At 49.1% G+C, this 21,167-nt stretch overlaps 1 protein-coding gene across 3 annotated transcripts in view; it reads left to right on the forward strand.

The window, feature by feature from the left end:
* Window positions 1–15,489, forward strand: part of Clec16a (C-type lectin domain containing 16A) — a 195,537-nt gene extending 180,048 nt beyond the window's left edge. For 2 of the 3 annotated variants that reach the window (XM_051181415.1, XM_051181416.1), the window contains exons 22-23: window positions 3,072–3,230; window positions 12,398–15,489. In XM_051181415.1, coding sequence (XP_051037372.1) covers window positions 3,072–3,230; window positions 12,398–12,753 — 515 coding nt within the window. In that variant the 3' untranslated portion in view covers window positions 12,754–15,489. Of the gene's footprint in view, window positions 1–3,071; window positions 3,231–9,304; window positions 9,429–12,397 lie in introns of all 3 variants that reach the window. The other variant, XM_051181417.1, reaches the window with a different exon arrangement.
* The last annotated feature ends 5,678 nt before the right edge of the window (window positions 15,490–21,167 follow it).

Below are 21,167 nucleotides of genomic sequence, written 5' to 3' on the forward strand. Positions count from 1 at the left end.
TCAGGAGCACACAAGGCTCAGTCCCAACCCTGTTCCAACACTCAGATTGTTTGTGTGATAAATTGGCAGCTTGGGAAAAGCCACCGACACTTTGATTTGTTACAGGATAATTCATTTGCAAGGCAAGTAAACAGCTTATAAACTCAGGGGTTTACCACTGTAGGTGATTAAAAAGTAAGCAGCTATAAAATTCACTGTGCGAAGCTGTGGCTGATTGTCCCTGTGGAATTCTCCTGAGCAGTGTTGGCATCTGCCAGTTGTTTGCAGGGTTTTTCTGCTGGCTTCTCCTGCCACCTTCAGTCAATCTACCAGTGTGGTTTCATGGGGTCTGGAGCCCAGGGGTGCTGCTGTTCATCTGTAACAACCATCCGAGGTAGACAATAGAGAAGGGCAGGAAGCACTGCCTACCAGAAAAGAGCTCCTGAAGGAAGCTGCTCATCACACTCAGAGATATGCTACCCACCAGGCCCCAGCCACCTGCCGTTGCCATGACGAATGTCACCTGTCCCTAGAACCTGGCCCAGAGTATCAGTTGAGAACAGTAGTTCTTCATGAACATTAGTACAAAAAGCTGCTCCCAGTGAGTCTACAAAGAAGGGGTGTATAGAGCAGGGTCCTGTCTACAGATAAAGAAAAGGAAGTGAGGAGGTGCAGTGCCTTGCCTGAACTCCACCCCATCCCCCAGGGGCCAGAATCTGCTCTACCCTTTGTACTGCATGGGGCCAGACACACTGCTTCCATAGAAGTATTTTATGCCTTTCCGTTCACATGGTCTCCATGACAGTGACTCTACTCTGTGTAGCCAGGCTGCATTTAAACCAAGTTCCAAAAGTTTGCCCACCCCACCCCCAGACTTTACTTGATGAGTTAGTTACTTCTCTTATTGCTGTAGCAAACATCTTAAGGAAGGTCAGTTTGGGCTCCTGGTTAAGGGGCTACAGCCCATTATGGTGGGGCAGGCCTGGTGACCATAGCACGTGGTGGTTGGTCACATTGCAGATGTGATCCAGATGAATGCTGGGTTCCTCTTGGTAGCTCCCTTCCATTCAGTTTGGGCCCCAGCCCATGAGATGGTGCTGCCTTGTTCAGAGTGGGTCATCCTCCTCTGTTAACCTTTCTGAGGACACTTTCACAGATAGGCCCTGAGGTGCTTCCATGGCAATTCCAAATCTAGTCAGATTTGCTGTCACACTTCTCAAAAAAGCAGTGACCAGCACCTGTGTTCTATAGAAGGCAGATGAGCCAGGCTGTGATGGTGCACACCTTTAATCCCAGCACTCGGGAGGCAGAGGCAGGCAGATCTCTGTGAGTTCAAGGCCAGCCTGGACAGCTAGTTCCAGGACAGGCTCCAAAGCAATACACAGAAACAATGTCTCAAAAAAAACAACCAAACAAACAATCAAAAAGAAGTAAGGTGGATCCTAGAGGGCCTCCTGGAGGAAGTGTGGGAAGCATTAAGAGTGGCCAGGAATGTCAGGTGCCCTTTCTGGTAAAGGACTTGCCCCTGACCCTTTCTTACCTTATTGTAGTTCTGACTAAGGGAGCAGATGAATGTGATTGGCAGAGCTCCAGCTCCAGGGACTGCAGCAGAGACCATGTGTCTGCATGAGCGCAAGGGCACTGAGTATTTGTTCCATGGGGGTTTTCATGTCTGTAGAGAGTAGGGTCAGCTGTTGTACCCTTTGGGAGGGCAGAAGGGATGAGCCCAAAAGCTCCAGTGTGTGTGTGTGTGTGTGTGTGTGTGTGTGTGTGTGTGTGTGTGTGCTTGGCATGAGGCAGGAGTATGGCTTCTGGGCTGGCCTGCAAGACTGAGTTCTGACATGAAGAGGTACTTTTGGGGTTGGGTTTGTTGTTAGTGGTTTCTTTTTTGAGACAGGATCTTACTATAGACCAGCCTGACCTCAAATTCAGAGATCTCCCTGCTTTTGCCTCATGTCGAGTCTCAGGTTTAAAGGTGTTTTCACCACACCCTACATAAAGAACACTTTTCTTTAAAAAAAAAAAAAAAATTGCCAGGTTGTGGTGGCGGCACATACATTTAATCCCAGCACTTGGACTTGGGAGGGAAAGGCAGGCAGATCTCTGAGTTTGAGGATGGCCAGGGCTACACAAAGTAACCCTGTCTCAAAATTAATAATAATAATAATAATAATAATAATAATAATAATAATAATAACCAAAAGATTTATTTAATTTTATGCATCTGGGTGTTTTACCTATATGAATGTATGTACACCATGTGCATGTCTGATACCCATAGAGGCCAGAAGAGGGCATCAGATCCCCTAGAACTGGAATGACAGATTGGATTCTACAAGAGCACCCATCGTTCATAACTGCTGAGTCATCAGTCACTAAAGAGCACTTTTAATGGGCATGCCATGCACACTGCCCGTGCTGAGGCCATTAGAGTGGACAACCAGAAACGACTGAAAGGCCACAGTAGCCACTTAACCTGCTACTGAGAAGTAGGTTTCACCATCCAGAGCTAAGTGTCTCTAAGACTGGGAGCTAGGCCCCTCCAGATGTCGTGTGGCCACAAACCACAGAGCCCCACCCCCGAGTGGCTCTGGGGTGGATTCTTGGTGACTGTCCTGGAGCTCTTTATCAGAGCCCTCTTTACACCTGACCCTGCCCTGCCAGGATGGCTTCTGGTCAGGGGACGACAGTCAGGTCTCTCCACTCTCTTGGTAACTTCCCAGCTTGCCTTCCCTTTGGCAAAATGAGGTCTAAAACTCAGCCATGAGGGTGCAGGTCTCTCTGTGTTAACTTTAACAGGAGCCCCGAAGCCCCATAGCCAACTATTGCAATGGTTGCAACAGACACCACAGCCCTGCCTTGGTCTGGTTAATGACAGCTGTTTTTGAAAGAGAGAGCAGCTCATTCTGGAAAATATGCCAAGACTTACAGGGAGACAAGTCCAGTACATTTGTCTTGACATGGAGACCCCCATACTGCCTCTGAGGCAAAAGCTGGCCTCATAGTTCTCCAGTCCATCATGGGGGTGACACTCCTGCAAACCCTGCCAATGTTCTTTGTAATTAATCATGTTTCACACTGTTGTCTTTCAGGCTTTGCTGTGGCCCAGTGCATAAACCAGCATAGCTCTCCATCCCTGTCATCACCATCACCACCATCTGCCAGTGGGAGCCCTGGCGGCAGTGGGAGCATCAGCCACTATGACTCAGGGGCCTCTTCCTCCATACCCTCGGCAGCCCAGAGCCCAGCAGGTATTGGCTATGAGACATGGGAGGCTTTGGGAGGGTCTTTGGGGACACTGTGATCCCTCACCCCTGCTATGACCTCTGGCCCACAGCTCCTCCTCATGTCATCTGGAAGACACTGCCAATCAAGGGTGTTCTTTATGGTTGAGCAAGATGGTATCACCCACCACCTGGGTTAGTGCCTGTTGGCTGTTCTGCTCTGTAGGGCTTTCAAACCACAGAGATGTAGGGGATGGCATTAGCTAGGCCTAGCCTAAGTGGCATGTCACCATTTCTGTGTGTCACCAGGAAGGGGTCTGTTTGAACCCTGCAGGGAGGAAGAATCATGTCCCCGCAAATTGTGCCCCAACATACAAGCTTCCTCTTTCTGTTTGGTGTAGGGTATTGTCTAGATTGCATGCCTGGTCACTCTAAAAGTGTTCATCAGGTCAGAGTAGGGTTGCAACTTGCTGTCCTTTAATGTATACTGATTCAAAGGCCATAAAGAAAGAGTCCATAAAGTAGAGTCAGTCACACAGGTGCCCACCCCCACCTGCCTCATCCTGGACTGTTGTTTTTATGAGTAGCTTGCACACATATGACTGTTCTGCATCAGGTTCCAAGGGACAGATATCAGGCTTGGTTCTTGACTAGCACATCCCCAAATGCAGCCAAAAGGGCAGGGCTAAGCTCAGTATCCTCACCCAGTACAGGGTTTCCTACTCAGCAGCATTACCCCGTGATCTACAAGGGACCCCTGTCTCTAGTCTGTACCCCTCAATACCCTTCTCTGTGCCTCCAAGGTCTGACCAGAGCCCTGCCCAGCATATTTCACAGGCCACGCATCCCTCCTTTTGTTTAGTTGTGAAGTGAGGAGAGCCATGTCGGGCAAAGGACATGATGGCATCTCACACCCTTGGTTCCAGTGTCTTCCTGGGTATTATACTTCCCTCCCCAATGCTTTCAGTTTTCATCTTCCCAGCAGAGGCTTAAGTCAACCTTGTACCCATGCCTGTGGCTCAGGGGACCCTAGGATAGGGTAAAGTACCTTCTGGAATCAGTTGGAGGTTAGCTACAGACCCAAGCAGTTACCATGCTAATCCCAGGCTTCCAGCTCCTGGGGCCCCTACCTTGGCCTCACCTTGCTCTAGGACAGGAATGCAGGGTTGTTTGTCCATGTGCTGTGTGTATACACTGGTACCATGTACATTTCTGTATCTACATACAAACCCAGGCTCCTGTCTGACAGCATTCCTAGGATGGAAGGTCTTTTCCTCAGCTGCAGGCACCTTTCTTCCATTCTTAAGAGGCAGAGCCAGCATCTAAGTGAGCAGGTAGCCATATAACTTCTTTGCCTACAATTAAAACCAGAGAGAAGCCCTACACTGTCTAATTCAACCCTCCAATGTGCACTGGTTATTTCTGCCTTGGCCTCTGTCTGCCCCCAATCCCCACCATCCTCTACCCAGTGCCAACAACATGTCTTCAGATCTCACAAATCCAGGGGCCATTAGCCAGGCTGTCAGATGTCCAGGCATTTCCAGTGAATAAGTGATAGTCAGGGCCTCTGAGGTGTCTCCTCCCTTTCACTGTATCCCAGCAGGCACACCAGCCTCATTTTTTATGTGACATGACAGTAAAAGCTCAAATCTGGCTACCCATCCACTTCTGTCCACATCACAGCAACTCACCTCTTCCAGAAAGCTGACCTGACCAAGAGCTATGCTTCAGTCTGTGGGGAGGGGGATCAGATACAGCTGTTGACTCTAAGAAGAACCCACAAGAGCCTATGAGCATCTCCACTTCAGGGTACCCCTTCCATCCAGAACCAAGTACTTGCTTTGCTCCTGAAGGTCCAGTCTAACCAGATTGCTCTCTCCATGCCTATGCCCTATCTGGATGTGTTGGGGCAAAGCCAAGGACAGAGGAAGGGTAGGGATCCTTCCTCCAAGTATCTGAGTTTGACATTACCTCTATTTGAGGGTATTTGAGGGTCAGAGAAAATGCCCCTACATAAGGTACTGGCCAGTTCTTAAATCTGCCCGGGCTACCACCATCAGCTCAAGGCACTGTCCTTGGGTGTCTAACTGGTAGTTGGAGGAAACTAAGGAGCCTCTCCCCATACCATTCACCTTCCGTTCCTGCTGCTCAGCCTGTACAGCTATGGCCTTGCCAAGAGTCCATGTGTCCTCAGAGTAGTTTTGAGGGTGTGGTGCTAACACAGAACATTGCTTAACTTATATCTACTGAACCTCCCAGAGGCCAGGGAGCTTCTTAGAATAGAGAGCAGCTTCCAGGCCCCGCAAAGCCAGGATGGCAAATTCCAGAAATACCAATGCCCCACTGCAAAGTCAGATATCGGGTCAGGAAAGTATATGATTGATTCTATCTAACTAGTGAGAGACCAATTTCCCATGTCTGCTCCATGGTGTTAAATACTCAAAAATATACAAGGGGCAGATCACAAAAATACAGCTAAGTGGGAAGGTTAAGGTCTAGGGCTGGATAATCCAATAGAGAGGCTCTGGGTCCCGTTACTTTCTGTCATTTCAGAAGAGCAGATTGGAAAATTCCTGATCACAGAGAAACACTGAACTGAATGTCTGAAGTGATGACATGCCTCTTCCCTTGACTTGATGACCATACATAAGATACATGTGTCAAAACAGCACACCAGAGCCACAAATAACAGACATGAATTAACCAGTCTGAAAGGGGTAAAGAGCTGGTGACAATTCATACTTTTCTGGCATTTCCCATGGCCTGGGTAGATTCCTCCCCAGCCCACACATGGTCATCCCAGTGGAGGCCATGCATGGCATCCCAGTAGAAACCCACCTAAGGCTGAGCACCTTACACTACATAGATACTTCCTCCCTGAGACTTTCTCCACTCTCCTCCATTTGAAAACGTAACATCTCTGACAGATCATGTGACTTACCTACCACACTGCACACTGCCATTAGCAAGTGGGAGAGTCCAAATGTGAACCCTATTTTTGGTGACTCCACAGCCATGCTCTGCCTTCCAAACTAGCCCAGGGACATGGCCCCTGAGTCTTTCTCAGATACTTTCAGGGCTACATCATGGACCTGGATCAGGGTTTGAACCCTGTCTGTAACAACTGTCTCACAGCTGTGCTCCATCATACACTGTTGCCAAAGCCACAGTCCTAAGCATGGATCCTGCAAGTGCATAGTCCTAGGTAGCAGATGGCTGGCCTTGTGGGTCCCAATCAGAGGAATGCTGCTGGGGTCCCCAAAAGCACAGTAGACCCAAGAGAGCCACGTTTTATGATGCAGGTTCATCCCCACGCTAGGGGTAAAATAGGCTGGTGTCCAGGACAGTAATCTGTGCATTGGCTTTGTCAACCTCACACTTCCTGCCTGGGTTTGAAAGAGAATCAGGAGTACCCCAGGATGGCATTCTCAAGCTTCCTGTGGGCATTCCAGCCTGTGCTCCCAGGCATCAGTGGTACGGGATGTCCATCCTGGTTAGATGGCCTTGAGACCTGCCCCAAGACAACCCTCCACTGGCTTCTTTCCCTGGATCTTCCTCACTGTGCTGTCTTTTTCTAGTCAAACAGGTTCTTTTTGTGCACAGACATTAGGGACACCAAAGTGGCAAACCAGGGTTCTCACAAATGAACAGGGGCAGACAAGGCCCATCAGATGACCACAGGTGCATGTGTGCAGGTGGAACCCACAGTGAGGGACCAGGCAAGGGCTCCACCAGCTGGCACAGACCAGCTGCAGAAGGCTCTTGTCTTCCTAGAGATGAGACCCAAGAAATGAATGTTGCAAGCCAGGAGCCCTAAGGAATAGGTGTCTAAGTCTCACACAAGTCCAACTGGGCCCAGTCCCTCTGTCTTGGTGGAGACCAGTAGAGACCTTTCCCCCATCTCCCTAAAACATCCCTGTAGATCCTGCCCCTCCAACTACAGAAGTGGTTTTAGAACCTGCAGACCCAGCACAAACTGGGACCTCAGCCAAGAGAAAGGGTGTCCTGCAGTGTCAAGTGGTGTGTGTGCCAACAGTGCCTTGCTGTGTCCCCTCCCTGCCATACAAAGCTGCATATTTCAAGTGGCCTTTTACAAGGGCTCAAATTACAAGGGCGTCCAGAGATACCACAAACTGAGAGCCCACACTGAGCCCCAGACTGCCTGAGGAACCTGTCAAAGACAGCAAGAAGGGGCTTTGTATTCCTGTCTGCTTTTACCTATCAAAGCTGCACCCAAGGGGACAGCACCCCAGTTACCACTTAGTCTGTTTGCCCATTGCTCTTTCTTGGATCTTGGTTTTTGTTGTTGTTATTGTTTTTTTGTTTTTTTTTTTGAGGGGGGGGTTGTTTTTTGGTTTTGTTTTGAAATTAGTCTTGTATTGCCCAGACTGTCCTTAAAGTCCTGGGGCCAAGTGACCTCTCCTCAGATTCCTTATGCTGACTGCAGGCCTCCACCATGGCACCCGGCTCCATTGAATTTCAAAAGAAGTGCTTTGGAGTGGCCAGGACTTCAGTGGAGAGCTGAACACCATGTGTTTCTATATCATCACCAGGCTGCCATGACAAGCCTCAGCTTGACCCTGGTGAGAATATGGCACAGTCTGGAGTCAACACATGCCCTTTTTGAAAAAGCTGAAATCAGCATAGGAAGGGGACAGTGTCAGAACCAAGTGTGGGTCCAAGACCCTGTACATCCTACTGATGCATGTGCACATATGAGCATGCTTAAATGGCCATAAAGTCATCCTTGGTTATACACACTTACAATCTGTGGAATTCTGTTTCTGAAACAGGCCTTACCACATAGATCATACTAGCCTTGAACTAATGTTCCTCCTACCTCAGCCTCCAGCATGCAGACATGACAGACAAGTGCTAATATACTGTCTTCTTTATGCAATCCTGATGAGATATTGCCCCTCGGATACCGGTTCCATGACCTCCACTGCACTCCTTAAACCAGCCCCTTGCATTTCTGGCATCCACATGAGCTGAGTTTTACTGTGTCTGTGAGCTTCTGTGAGGAGGGAGACAGAACTTGTTTATTGGAAATGACACCAGAGTGAAGGTCAAGCTGCCCTTGTGAATTGTTGCCTTGTTAGCCTGTGTACTGCAGCCACCATTGGCCATCCCAGGAGCTGACAGGAAAAAGACGGGGCTTCTGAGGGTTCAGTTTTGAGAGCCCCGCTCTCTTCTTCCCTGCTCTGTGGCATTACTCCTAGCTCTACTCTTGCAGTTTGTCTCTAAGAATATGACCCAAACACACCATGAGCCATTCCTTGTGTTGCTGTTCCAGCTTGTGAATTTCCCACTTAGCCACTGGGTGTATAGTCTTCCCATTTCCTGTTCTGTGCCTTGGTCCTTGGTTCCCAAGGTGGGGCTTTCCAAGCTATCACTGTGAGTCTCTGGCATGTGTCAAGACATCTCCAGTATCCAGGATTTATCCTCCCCAGGGTCAGAAATGCTTAGTTCTCCCTGGTTTGACTCTGCTCCTCTGACCCTCTTCCTGCCGCCATTTCCTTCTGTATTTCCCATCTTTCTGCAAGTCCCAGATAAAACTGACAGGCAATTTCGTCCTTTTGTCCCCTGATTTTTCTGACAAGACCAGAAGTGATCAGTGACCCAAATCTTTGCAATAGGATTAAACCTTCTGTTTCTACCATATTACACTGAATGAGCAAAGGATCAGCCACGTGTTTGCCTGGCATTTACTACAAAGTCTGAGTTCCAACCCAGGACCACACAAATCAGGAGGCAGAGGCAGAAGGATCAGAAGTTCCAAGGTTCTCCTTAGCTGCATAGCAGAATCTAAGGCCAGCCCTGACTATATGAGACATTGTCTAATAAAAAGAAGAAAAGTTGCATAAATGACCAATTTTTTGTCTTAGATCTCCTGACCTTGGCTCGCCTTGGGAGACAGCATGGATGTGTCCTGTCTACATGGTGTGCTGGCAGTCTGGGTACCACTCCAGCCACAGTCCTTCTCCCTTTGTTGTTGCTAATGCTCAGTGTCTGTCACTGCTATGTCCTTTTCTCCACCTCACCTTCACTGTTCCATTGTTACAGGCTTTCTATGATCTGTCGCTGTGTTTTCCCTCTAGTCAGGAGTGGCAGGAAAGGACGCCGGCGTGTGTTCAGCCTGTCGGAGGCCGACAGTCACGGTGGCCACTGGGTTTAGTGCTTCGACCAGCAGCTGCCACGGCAACTCACGCACAATCAAATCAGGCAGGTCTCCTTCAGGAGCCCCCATGGGCCCATGATATCCCTGCCACATGCAACAGGGTCAGCATGAGCAGGGTGGGAAACCCGGGCCTAGAGCGCACACCATCCTAACGTCAGCTTCCCTGAAGTCTTTCCCTTTCTGTCCTCCATCTAAGGTCTCACCCTCACCCCCCCCCAGGTCAGTCCTTCCTTGGTGTCCCTAAAGTCTTATCCAGCAACAGACTGATTGTAGCCTCTCCAGAGTCAGCACTGAGCAAGAGGCCATGTGCCATGGTCCACACAGACACCCTGCGGTTGAGTTTACTATTACTAGAGGATTGAGAGCTTGTGAAAAGCAACCTAGAATGTTCTTTCCCAAGCTTTGATCACAGCTAAGCAGCAAGTGCTGTTGCTATCCAGGCCCATGTTACCTACCTCCTTGATAGGTGCCATCTTTCCAGTACCCCAGTCACTTTAAACATCATCGCTGCTGCCATCCTGGGATGTTCCCCCACGCTTGTTGATATGTCCATGTGCTGACAGTGTGTCAGCAGGAGCCCTTCCCTTTCTTTTCAGTTCTTCAGCTGACCCTCTGAGCTTTGCATCAGCCTGCTACATGAAGCACTTCCTTCCTTCCTTCCTTCCTTCCTTCCTTCCTTCCTTCCTTCCTTCCTTCCTTCCTTCCTTCCTATAGCGCTTACCTGCCTTGCCAGCCTATATACAGCCAGTCCACATCATTTCTGGAAGCCATCACCTACTTTACAAAGACCAGTGAGGCCCTGCTCTAAAGCTGTAGATCACTGTGTGAGGGTTAGCCAAGATACTTCCTAGTGCACTGACAGGCAGATCCTGGAGCCACTAAACACTCCTGGGAACACAAGGTAGCATAGCTTCCTCTCTTGCCATGGCTTTAGCTCCCCAGCCCACATCCATACCCCTCCTCTCCAGTGCCCAGTTTGTAGCCTTTAGGCCCAAAGGCCTCAGCAGAAAAGAGATTGCAGAGGTCTATAACTGGTTGCTTTGCTGCTCGGCCTTTACACTTCTCCTTTGCCACTTTGGTTACACAAACTCACTGCCTGTTTTCAGGAAGGAGTTCCTAGTGTAAACAGTTGAAGGTGAGAGCAAGAGGACAGTCTCTTTTTCTATTATAATGACTAGGATTTTTAAAGGTGAAAAAAAAAATAGCCCTTTTAACAGAGTTGTCACCTTTGTGACATACTTAGTTGTTTTGCTTTTTTTTTTTTTTTTTTTTTTTTTGATGGTTTTGACAATGGTGCTTCTGCCTTCCTGATTATTCTTGTCAGCAAAAGCCCCATAGAGAACCAGGAAAGAGTAAGGGCCCAGGGAGGCAATGCTTCTGCCCCCAACTGCTTACCCCTCCCCCCCAACACCAACAGCAGGACAGTTTCATTTGCAGGGAGTCATTTCCAAGCTGCCTAGCCGTGGACCCCTCATGGAGGAGTTCCAAGGTAGGCTCAGACCCATTTGAAAACCTTCGTAGAGGTCACTGAGTGCCATTTGGAGATGGCAGGTTCACACATGGTCAGAACAGGGACCTGAGCTGAAAGCCAGCCCTACTTATAGGCATTGAAAATGGAAAGCTGAAGAAAGCAGCACTGATGGTGTGAACACAGCACTCACACCTCTGTCTCTTTGTACCAGTTCTCACTGACACCCACAGTCCCTCCAGCAAGGATGGGCCAAGAGCCACGCCTAGTGACTTTCTCTAGACCTCTTCTCACTTGCTCTCTCCCTCTTTTTTTTTTTTAAAGGAAGGGCAAGCTGGTGTAGTAGCTCAGTGGTAAAATTTGACTTGCATCATGCCCGAGGCCCTAGCTTCCATCCCCAGCAGTACAAAAAACAAAAGTAAAGCCCTTAGGAACAAATTGACTAGGCCCTTCTGAATTCCATCCTCCTGGAGTCTGGTGTGTCCTGGGACAGTCGGTGTGCACTTTCCTTTACCTGTGGCTCCTCTGCTTTCCACCCCATTCTTCATATCACCTGGTTTTATTTTATTCTTCATTCTTCTGGCTCTATGTTCCATTTGCTTTTCTGTTTTATTTTGGCCTAAATAAGAAAACAAAAATAAATTCAGAATAGCATTGAACCAAAACAGCAGCCCATATGCCCCCTAAATCTCTTTACATGGCTCCAACACTAAAACCCATACAAATATGATGAGTACACAGCCCAAGTAATACTCCTAGCACTTCCTCTGAGGGTCTGAAAATGCCTGGCCTCTGCAGTCCTGGATGGCATTTCCCTTGAATGCCACACATTCCTGGCTGACTCATCATTGAAAAGCAAGTAGCCATGGTCTATCTACAGTCTAATTGGGGTTTTATAAAGCACCCAAACCAACAACAACAACTAGCTATTGGACATCTAGTGAGGTTATGACTTTTCTTCATGGCCCTGGTGGGAAACTTCTGACAGTCGTGGCCTTGCCAAGCCCATCTTCTTGATGGGTGCTAACTCAGTTCTTGCAGAAGGCAGAGGCAAACCACAGTACAAGATTTTTGAAATCAGAAAGTTCTATCATTTGTTTAACTGTTGCACTGGACTCCTTGGAAGATATCTCCAAATGTAGTCTCTGAAAATAGGCTGGAATTGTAGGTATACCCCAGCCTGTTTGCTTTCCGTTATGTGTTTATCATCTACCATCAGCCAATTGGTGCAGACTCACCCTGCACACAAAACCTGCCCAGGCCAGGTTTCACTTTCAGTATCACCAGGTTGATTTCACACAAGGAAGGTCTGAGTTTTTCCCTGCTGTCACAAATCAGGCACCATGGGTCCTGAGACACTATCCCTAAGTACGATGAGACTTAACCAGCTTCTGGGTCCCCAAAAGGGATAGGTGGAACCAAGCCATGCCCTAATACTAGCAGTCTCCCCACAGGTTTTTCTGCCTTGATAACAGGACAGGAGTGGCGGGTGTCAGCTGACTACAGTGTCGCCAGAGCTAAAAGTATCTCTACTTTCCTTCCTAGATGCCCCCACGACTCCAGAACAGCCTCAGCCTCACCTTCTAGACCAGTCAGTGATTGTAAACGAAATGGATGTCACCTCCAAGCCCAGCAAGAACTTGGCCAGGAGCTCTGAGGTGGAGACCATGCACCTGTCCCCCAGCCTCCTCCCCGCCCAGCAGCCCACCATCTCCTTGCTCTATGAGGACACTGCTGACACACTCAGCGTTGAGTCGCTGACCCTTGTACCCCCTGTCGATCCCCACAGCCTCCGAGCCCTCACTGGCATCCCCCAGCCCTCCGCACTGGCTGCAGCAGGCACAGAGACCCTAGATGAGGATACTGTAAACCCAGAGCCTGCAAGCTCCACAGAGCACTGAGTAGACACCCAGGGATCTCCGTCTGTGTGTGCAGTCCTCTGGTAGGGACCCCAGTGCAGTTTGTGACCGCAGGACACATTGGGAGCAGCCACAATTCTCCATGGCCTTGGGAACTGTCCCTGACACTTGTCCCTGCAAGACAGCCATGTACCACTGGAGTTTCTCATTTGCTGTGACCTCTTCCTGAACAGGCTGGGATCCCAGAGACAGCCTCCTGTGTACAGATGATGGCATTGGCCACCTCAGAGGGGTCCAGGGCCCTGGCTGTGATCTGACAGCCCTGGGTGGCACCCTCCCTCAGGTGACAGTGACAGCCCGAGTGGCACCCGACTTCAGGCAGCTCTCTTGTCTTCACTCCCAGTGTGCGCAGGTGTGGACAGGGTTACTTTGGGTAGAACTCTGTAGAGAAGCACCTAGATAAAGATCTCTTTTGGGCGATCTATTTCTGGTTTCGGCAAAAGGTGAAGAGATTTATTTTAAAAAAGAATATTTTGGGGGAGGGGCTAAAAGAAAAAATCCTCAACCATAAGGCTCGGTGTCATATTAGAAGTGTCAGCCCTTAAGGTTCCTCTTCTGGAGAACTTGTCCGTGTTTTTATTCTGAAGTTTAGGTGTCACTTCCTCTGCTCTCCTGGGTGATTCTTGTTTCTCTGCCCCTAATTCTACAAGTCTGTGGGATGACAAAGTCTTTCCCTGAAACATTCAGATACTTCTGAACAAAAAGAATAAGCTCTGAGTCCTCTCAGGCCATGTGGAGCCTGAGCTTCCATGTTGCCACATGACCTGGGTGACACCACATAGGCACAGCTTCCAACAGGCTTGCTAAACTTCTCTCATAATCCAAGAAAGATTTCCTGGGACCCTGGAGGCCCTCGTCCAAGTGGCCATGACAGGGGTCTATTAGGTTTAAGGCACAGGAAGTTATCCCCAGGTGTGACCAGCTCCCCAGTATGCATACAGATGCCCAACCAGGGGCCCAGCTGCAAGTCAAGTGACCCAAAAGCGGAATCTTCCCTCCCCTGCCTGTTGCTGCCACTACCACACAGCTTGTTTCAGTATGAAAAGCCCATGCTTGTAGGCATGTGTTAGCCGTTCCATCAGCTCCCAGCCTTCCTTTGCACTCAGCCAGATCCCCATTCATGGCTCCATGACAAGGCCTTCTGTGGCTTTCCTGCCAATGTGGCCTCACCCATGTCAGTATCCACCAAAGGCTAACCACAAGGGTACCCCTGGGGGGCATGTTGTCACCATCTGCCCATCAGAAGTCCTTGCCCACCTTTGTTCGGCCTACTTCTCTGTAACCCTAGAGCTCCCCAGGAGGGGAGTGGTGCCTGTGTGGACTCACCTCTCTGGTCTTTAGAAGAACTCTGGTGGGCATGCCCAGAGGCAGAAACTCCAAAGGCCAGGCAAGGAAATATGTGCCTAGAGCCTTAGCAGACCCCTGGAGAAGGATAAAAGTGATGGACAGTGGGCCCCCACAGCCAACCCTGTGTATTTCTTGATCATTTTCAGGGAGGGTAGACTGAGGAGCAGGCACTCTGGGTTTTGAAACGACAGTTGCTAGGGCAGCATAAATGTTATAAAATACAGGTGATTCTCCACCCTGCAGTGTGGCCATGAGAGAAATGCCTGCAAGCACCTAACTCACCCATGCAGGTGGACCCCACCCTTCTGTGACTACTAGCCTTTTCTCTGCAATCAGGAGGTTTCAAGGAAGGGAAAAGGCCTGGCCAAGGTGGTCAGCTGCTATGTAATATTCACCAAGAACAAGCCTGTCCCCCGCTGCTTGTAAGATTATTCCCGAAGGCTTCCTGCAACCAGGTGCCCAGGGGTGCCTCCTGCAGAACAGAAGTGAACTTCCCCTGAACAGAGCTGTTGAGGGAAGGGGTCCTGGGGGAAGCAGCTGGCCAGGGCACTTCTGCATCTAGGTCTTGGTGGCAATGGGCACAACCCAGTCCTCAGGAGCACTCTACTAACTCGGCTACTGCTCTGTGTAGACCCAGCCAGAAAGAAGATACTGGGTCTTCCATGGTCAGCAGTGGGAGGCAGAACTGAAGGATACCAGGTCCAGAAGGGCCCACAGCTTCTGTCTTGGAGGTCCCAGAGTCAGCCTTCAAAACCTTGAGTCCCATCTCCAAGGGCATGCACACCATGTCTGCCCTGGTCTCTCTCCCTTCTCCACTGCCCCCAGGCAGACTATCAGTGCTGCCCACATAAGCCCACATTTGAGCTTTGACCATCACAATAGGAAGAGGCAGCACTTCTCCTTCCTGTATGGAAGCTCGGGCAGGCAGGACACTTCCCACAGGTCAGACTGTAGTGGGGAGCTCCCAGGGTGGTGGAGGTGATGGGAGAGTCTGCCAGAGCACCCACCCAGATACTTGGCATTACCAGGGGCTGGACAGCTACATCCCTCCTAAGGATAGCGCTGGCTTTCTCTGCAGCCTCTGAAATGCACAATTGTAGATAAGGCAAGGTAAACCAGGTCTGGTCTTGTAGATGCAATAAATATACTTCACACAGTACCAATGGGTAGAAGGCTAAATGCTTCCTCCTTCCCTCAGAGCTGAAGCTGAGGAACTCTTGCAAAGTTGTGGCAAGGCTGGGAAGCTCTGGCCAGGGAAGTGCTTGCTTCTGCCAGCAGAATTTAGACTTTGTGGGGACTGAACCCGAGGGGTCATGAAAGCTAGACCTTCCTTGTAAATTGGAACTTGGCAATAAAAAGCAAAACCAATGGGCCAGGAGTGTGACCTGCTGTTGCTCAGCACCGTGGCAGGAGGCTATGCCATGGGGAGGGTCATCAAACCCTTGACATGTCACCACCATCAGGCAGAACATAAGTGGGAGAGCTCACTGCCATCTCAACTCTGCTGAGGAACTCCCGGGAGCAGTCCTACCTGGGGGCCTCACCACGAAGGGGACAGGGTCTTGGGTTTGCTCTCTTCCTCAGCTGTTCCAAGTCTGCTGCTCGCTGTGTGATATGGGCCCTGCCTGTTGGGATAGAGACAGGAAGGGCTCCCCACCTGGGATGGCAAGGTGACACTGGTGGTCACAATTCCTGCTCACCCCAACATGTACCAAGGTGAGCCCTGGAAATCTCTGGACCTAGACTCAGGGTTCTTCATAGCTTCTGATGCCCCCACGTGAACCTAGCTCAGAAATACCTGGGCCGTGAGGGTGTTGAGAGCAAACCCAAAAGAAGAAGCCCTATACCCAACCTCATACTGGGTCCTTACAGGAGAAATGGGCCCAGCCCTGTGCTGGCAATCAGCATAGCCTCTTTCCCCTTCTGGCCTGTGGTTGTGCTAGTTCTTGGAAGTCCAGCCATGCACAGGAATGGGGGTGACCTCAGGATGGACAGAGGCAGGAACAGCACTTGTCAGGGAACTTAGCTATCTCCCTACCTATCCTGGGTTTCCAAGAGCCAGGCCCTCAGGGGTGCAGAGGTCTGGGTGACGGTGGAAGAGCCCTATCTCATGCTGTCCTCTATGTACAGATGAGAGGACAGGAGGTAGGCCTTGTGCAGTCATCCTGACCTGAGCCCTGCATGGCAGAGGTGAGGTCCCCAGGCTGGGATAGGAAGGCAGAAGTGTACAGGACTTCACAGACATGGATACATGTTGGAATCATTAGAATTCAAGTCCAGAACTAGAAGGACCACCCCACACACACACACACACCTAGTCATCCAAATCCCAAGACCCTAGCACTGTTTGAGCTCAGAGGAAGTGCCCACTCAGGGAGATCCTAGAGTCCACCTTACATGGGGGTGGTTGCCACAGGCTGCTTGCTGCCAGCAGCACAAACCCACCCTCAGCTTCCTTCACCCAACAGCAGCCCTACTTTGGGCATGTGGGCATGTGCATATCTTGGTGGCTTCAGACTAGAGAAGACACTGTAAGTAAACTTAGAAGGTAGTCTCAAAGTGGGGAGAGCTACATGACTCCTAGTCAGTCATAGTGGCTTGCTACGTGTGTATGTGAACATACATGCATGTATGTGGAAGGTGGAAGCCAGAGGTCAACCATGGTCGTCATTCCTCAGTCACTCTCCAGTCGGTTTGGGACAGAAACTGTCTCTGCCTGGAGTTCACTGGTTTGCCTAGGCCAGCTGGCCAGCAGCAAATCTTGGGAATAATCCCCTCTCTACCTCTCCAGTATCACCTTGTCTGACATGCATGCATGCATACATACATACATACATACATACATACATAGGGGGGGAGAGAGAGTGTGTGTGTGTGTTCTGGGCATTGAACTCAGGTCCTCATGCTTCCAAGGCAAGCACTTTACCAAGCACTTATTCCCCAGCTCTTCATAAATTGATTCTCTCTGGAGTCTGTTACAATAGAAAACTGACTAATCCCAACCAGGACTCCCCTGTGGCTGCTGTGGTGGCTGGGGGCCAGGCACTTTCCATGCTCCTGTTGTGTCCCCACCCCAAGGCTGGAGGTGTTTCCCTGCAGATCAGCTACTATCACTGTCTCCTTGGAGATCTGTCGTAGTGTGTCCTGCCCACTGCAGGCAAGAGGGACAGGTAAGGGAGGGTGGCAGCATCCTGCCTGCCAGCAATCTGAGTCCCTCACTGGAGGGAAAGACTGAGTCCCAAGCAGCCAGATAAGGAAAGCCCCTTCCACTTGTGTCTGCTTCTTCATGGCTCTTCCGGGTACTGGGAAAGAACCCTGGAGGCCTAAAAGAGGGTGGGTTTAGTATAACTACACACTTGGGGTTTCCCAGGACCTCACTCTGGGGTACATGATGCCCAGTGGGACACTTGTGTGCCTTGCTCTCCCCCCGGCAGGCTATGGTGCCCCAGCATCTTCCTGCTCATAGTTCTGACTCCTGGGCCCTGCCCCTGCTCTGATGCTCCCACACCCGACTCAGCTTCCCCTCCTGATAGCAGTTGCACTCACCCAGACACATACCTGTGCACAAGACTCACCTTCTCAACCTAGTGTATTGAAGTTGGAGATCGCACCTAGAGGTCTCTGCTCTGCCTTGATCCTAGGCCATGCTAACACACTCCTAGCATGGTGGAAGTGACGAGAGTTTGTTCTCCCATGACTATAGAGGCCACAAATGCAAGCTTAAGCTAAGCATAGCTTCTGCAAGACAAGGGAGACCTTATTCCGTGCCTCTCTCCCAGTTTCTCAAGCTCTGCAAGCCTTGGTGTCCTAATGGGTGAGTCATCAGGCTCTAGGTCCATGGTACATGGCTCTGGGTCTCCATGCCTTATAACCCTCTCCCTAACCTGAAGATACCAGTCATGGGCTAAGAACCCACCCTGATCCAGGATGACCTCATAAGATTCTCTGATGACATCTGCAAAGAACCTAGTGCCAAATAGTCTCAACTACAGGTCCCAGAGATTAGGACACAGACCTAGACAGTCATGGTTCTGCAGGCCAACTTGTCAGGAATGCGCACTACCACACAAACAAGCTCATAGCAAACCCAGAGATCTCATTTTTTTAAGAGTTCTGGTGGTGGGGTTTGGTTTTGGGTTTTGTTGGTGTTTAGTGGTATATGGTGTTTGTATGTGAGAGAGAGAGAGAGAGAGAGAGAGAGAGAGAGAGAGTGTGTGTGTGTGTAACATGTATATGTGCATGCATGTGTATTGTGCAAGTGGAGGCCAGAAGACAGCCTCAGGCATTGTTCCTCAAAGCCTTATGATTATTATTGCCGATGAAATGCCATGCCCAAAGCTATTCAGGGAGGAAAGTTTATTCAGCTTACACTTCCACATCACAGTCCATCATCAAAGGAAATCAGGACAGGAGCTCAAGCAGGGCAGGAACCTGGAGGCAGGAGCTGATGCAGAGGCCATGGAGAGTGCTGCTCACTGGCTTGCTCCTCATGGCTTGCTCAGCCTGATTTCTTATAGAACCCAGGACAACCAGCCCAGGGATGGCACCACCCACCATGGGCTGGACCCTCCTGCATCAATCACTAATTAAGAAAATGCCCTACAGGTCTGCCTATAGTCTGATCTTATAGAGGCATTTTCTCAATTGGGGCTCTGTCCTCTCAGATGACTTGTGTCAAGTTGACATAAAACTAACCAGTACACTCCAGTACTGCCCATATTGATTTTTTGCTAGAGTCTCTCACTGGCCCAAAGCTCACAAACGAGGTTAAGATGGCTGACCTGAAAGCCCAAGGCATCCTCCTTTCTCTGCTTTCACAGCACTGGGATTACAAATGCACACCACCATGTCCAGCTTCATTTATTCTTTATTAAGGCACGGTTTCTCTGTGTAACATTGACTGTCATGGAACTTGCTCTGTAGACCAGGCAGGCCTCTAACTCGGAGATCTGCCTGCCTCTGCCTCCTGAGACTGCTGGAATTAAAAGTGTGCACCACCACCCAATTTTTTTTCTGTTTACTTGTTGTCTTACTTAGGGTTTCTGTTGCTATCAAGAGACACCATGACCACAGCAACTCTATATTATAAAGGAAAACATTTTATTGGGGCTGGCTTACAGTTCAGAGGTTTAGTCTATTATCATCAACATCCTGGGACATGGTGACTTTAGGCAGACTGGTGCTGGAGAAAGCTGAGAGTTCTGCATCTTGTGTCACTGTGTAGCTTGAGCATAGGAGACCTCAAAACTCACCCCCACAGTGACACATCCTCCAACAAGGCCACACCTCCTAACAGTGCCATTCCCTATGGGCCATTTTCTTTTAAACCCCCACACTTGTTTTCTTAGGATAAACTCAGGTCCGCATGCTTGCAAGGCAAATACTTTGACTTTACCAAGTGAGCCAACTGTGCCCCCAGCCTTTCCTTTCTTTCATTCCTTCTTCCTGTCTTTCTTTTTTTCTTTTTCTTTCTTTCTTTTCTTTTTTTTTTTTTTTTTTTGAGAGAGAGAGGGAGGAGAGAGAAGGTCCTACCATCTGTCTCAGGCTGGTCTTGTACTCAAGATCCTCCTGCCTCCTCCTCCATGACAGGATTACAGCTGTGCCTCCTCCTCCCATCCCCACCTATTTAACATTTAACCAAGTCCCATGCCTGCCCTGTATGTGAAAGGGACTCCATGTGAGAGAGACTTGAGCCTCTCAGCTGGGATCAGCAGGTGGTGGAAGAAAAGAACCATGTCACAGTGATTAGATACACCCTTCTGAACTCACCAAGATAGGATAGATATGAAGTATTGTCAATTGTTATTGGACTAGACAGTGCTGATGTATTTACTGGCATTGAATATAGTTATTGTACTTATTATATATAATTTTTCTTATATTAGTTATAGCCTTTTTATTTTAGACAAAAAAAAAAGGGGAGAATGCAGTTTGGATATCTTGTTTATACTCTTAGCAAATAAAGTTTGCCTGAAGATCAGAGGGCTAGAGCTAGCCACTAGTTAACCATAGAGTTCTGAAGGTCTGTACAAACAGATAGGAAGTTATACAGCAGGAAGAGACAGGAGCTCAATCTCTTTTCAGCTGAGAAGTTGAGTAGGTAAGATGGATGTGGTTTTTCTCTTTCATCTCTCTGATCTCTCAGCATTTTCCCTATATCTGACTGTAGGCTTTTATTATTAAGACCTCTTGGCACCCAAATTAAGGCATAAACTCATGAAAAAGCCACTTGTTCCCACCAGAGTCACCACCCCACCTGGCTAGGTTTTCTTTTCTTTTTTCCCCAAACCTCTGAGCAGGGTTGGGATTTTCCTGTTGTAGCCTCTCTAAAACAGTCTCCAGCTGCCACCCTAACTCCAGAAGCACCTGGGCTCTAAGCACCACAGGACTTGCCTGACCTAGACCACCGCACTTGCTTCTTCCACACCATGCCATGTTCATTTTTCAGACAGCCATGCCCCAACCCCATGGGTTGTGGGCTTTCCCTAGAACCCCTCTCCTCAGGCTGCCACTCCCAGGCCAGGGCTACACACTAGCAGCTGCAGCTGTCCTCAGCCAGGATGCATACCACCTGTGTTCTCCAATCAGATGAGCTACACAGCCTTAAGCTCCACCATCTTCCTCAGCAGATTTGGTGACAAATTGGGAATTCCTAAAGGAAAGAATTAATTTTTTAAAAATGGAGTATTTGTCTCACATTAAAAATGGGAATCACTATTACAATGGAGGGAGTGTTAGGTCTCTATGCTAAAACACTGAACAGTTTAAAAATTGAACAATTAAATGAGAAGATAACTAATTTAGATTTATATAATGTCAATTATAAACATCAGTTTTAACATTTGTGTTTTGTCACTGGAAAAAGTTGGTTAATATGAGTGCTAAGACACAAGTTTTAGAAAAACTTAATAAAACAGATCATAGAGATATTTAGACATAGACAAGAATTTAATGGAGAACCGGTTTCAGCATTGCATTATAAGGTTGGAGAGGAACAGCCTAAGGTTTTCAAACAACCAACTTTAATTTATCCAGTCACCTTACAGGAA

This window comes from Phodopus roborovskii, unplaced genomic scaffold (genome assembly GCF_943737965.1).
Source record: "Phodopus roborovskii unplaced genomic scaffold, PHOROB, whole genome shotgun sequence".
NCBI lineage: Eukaryota > Metazoa > Chordata > Mammalia > Rodentia > Cricetidae > Phodopus > Phodopus roborovskii.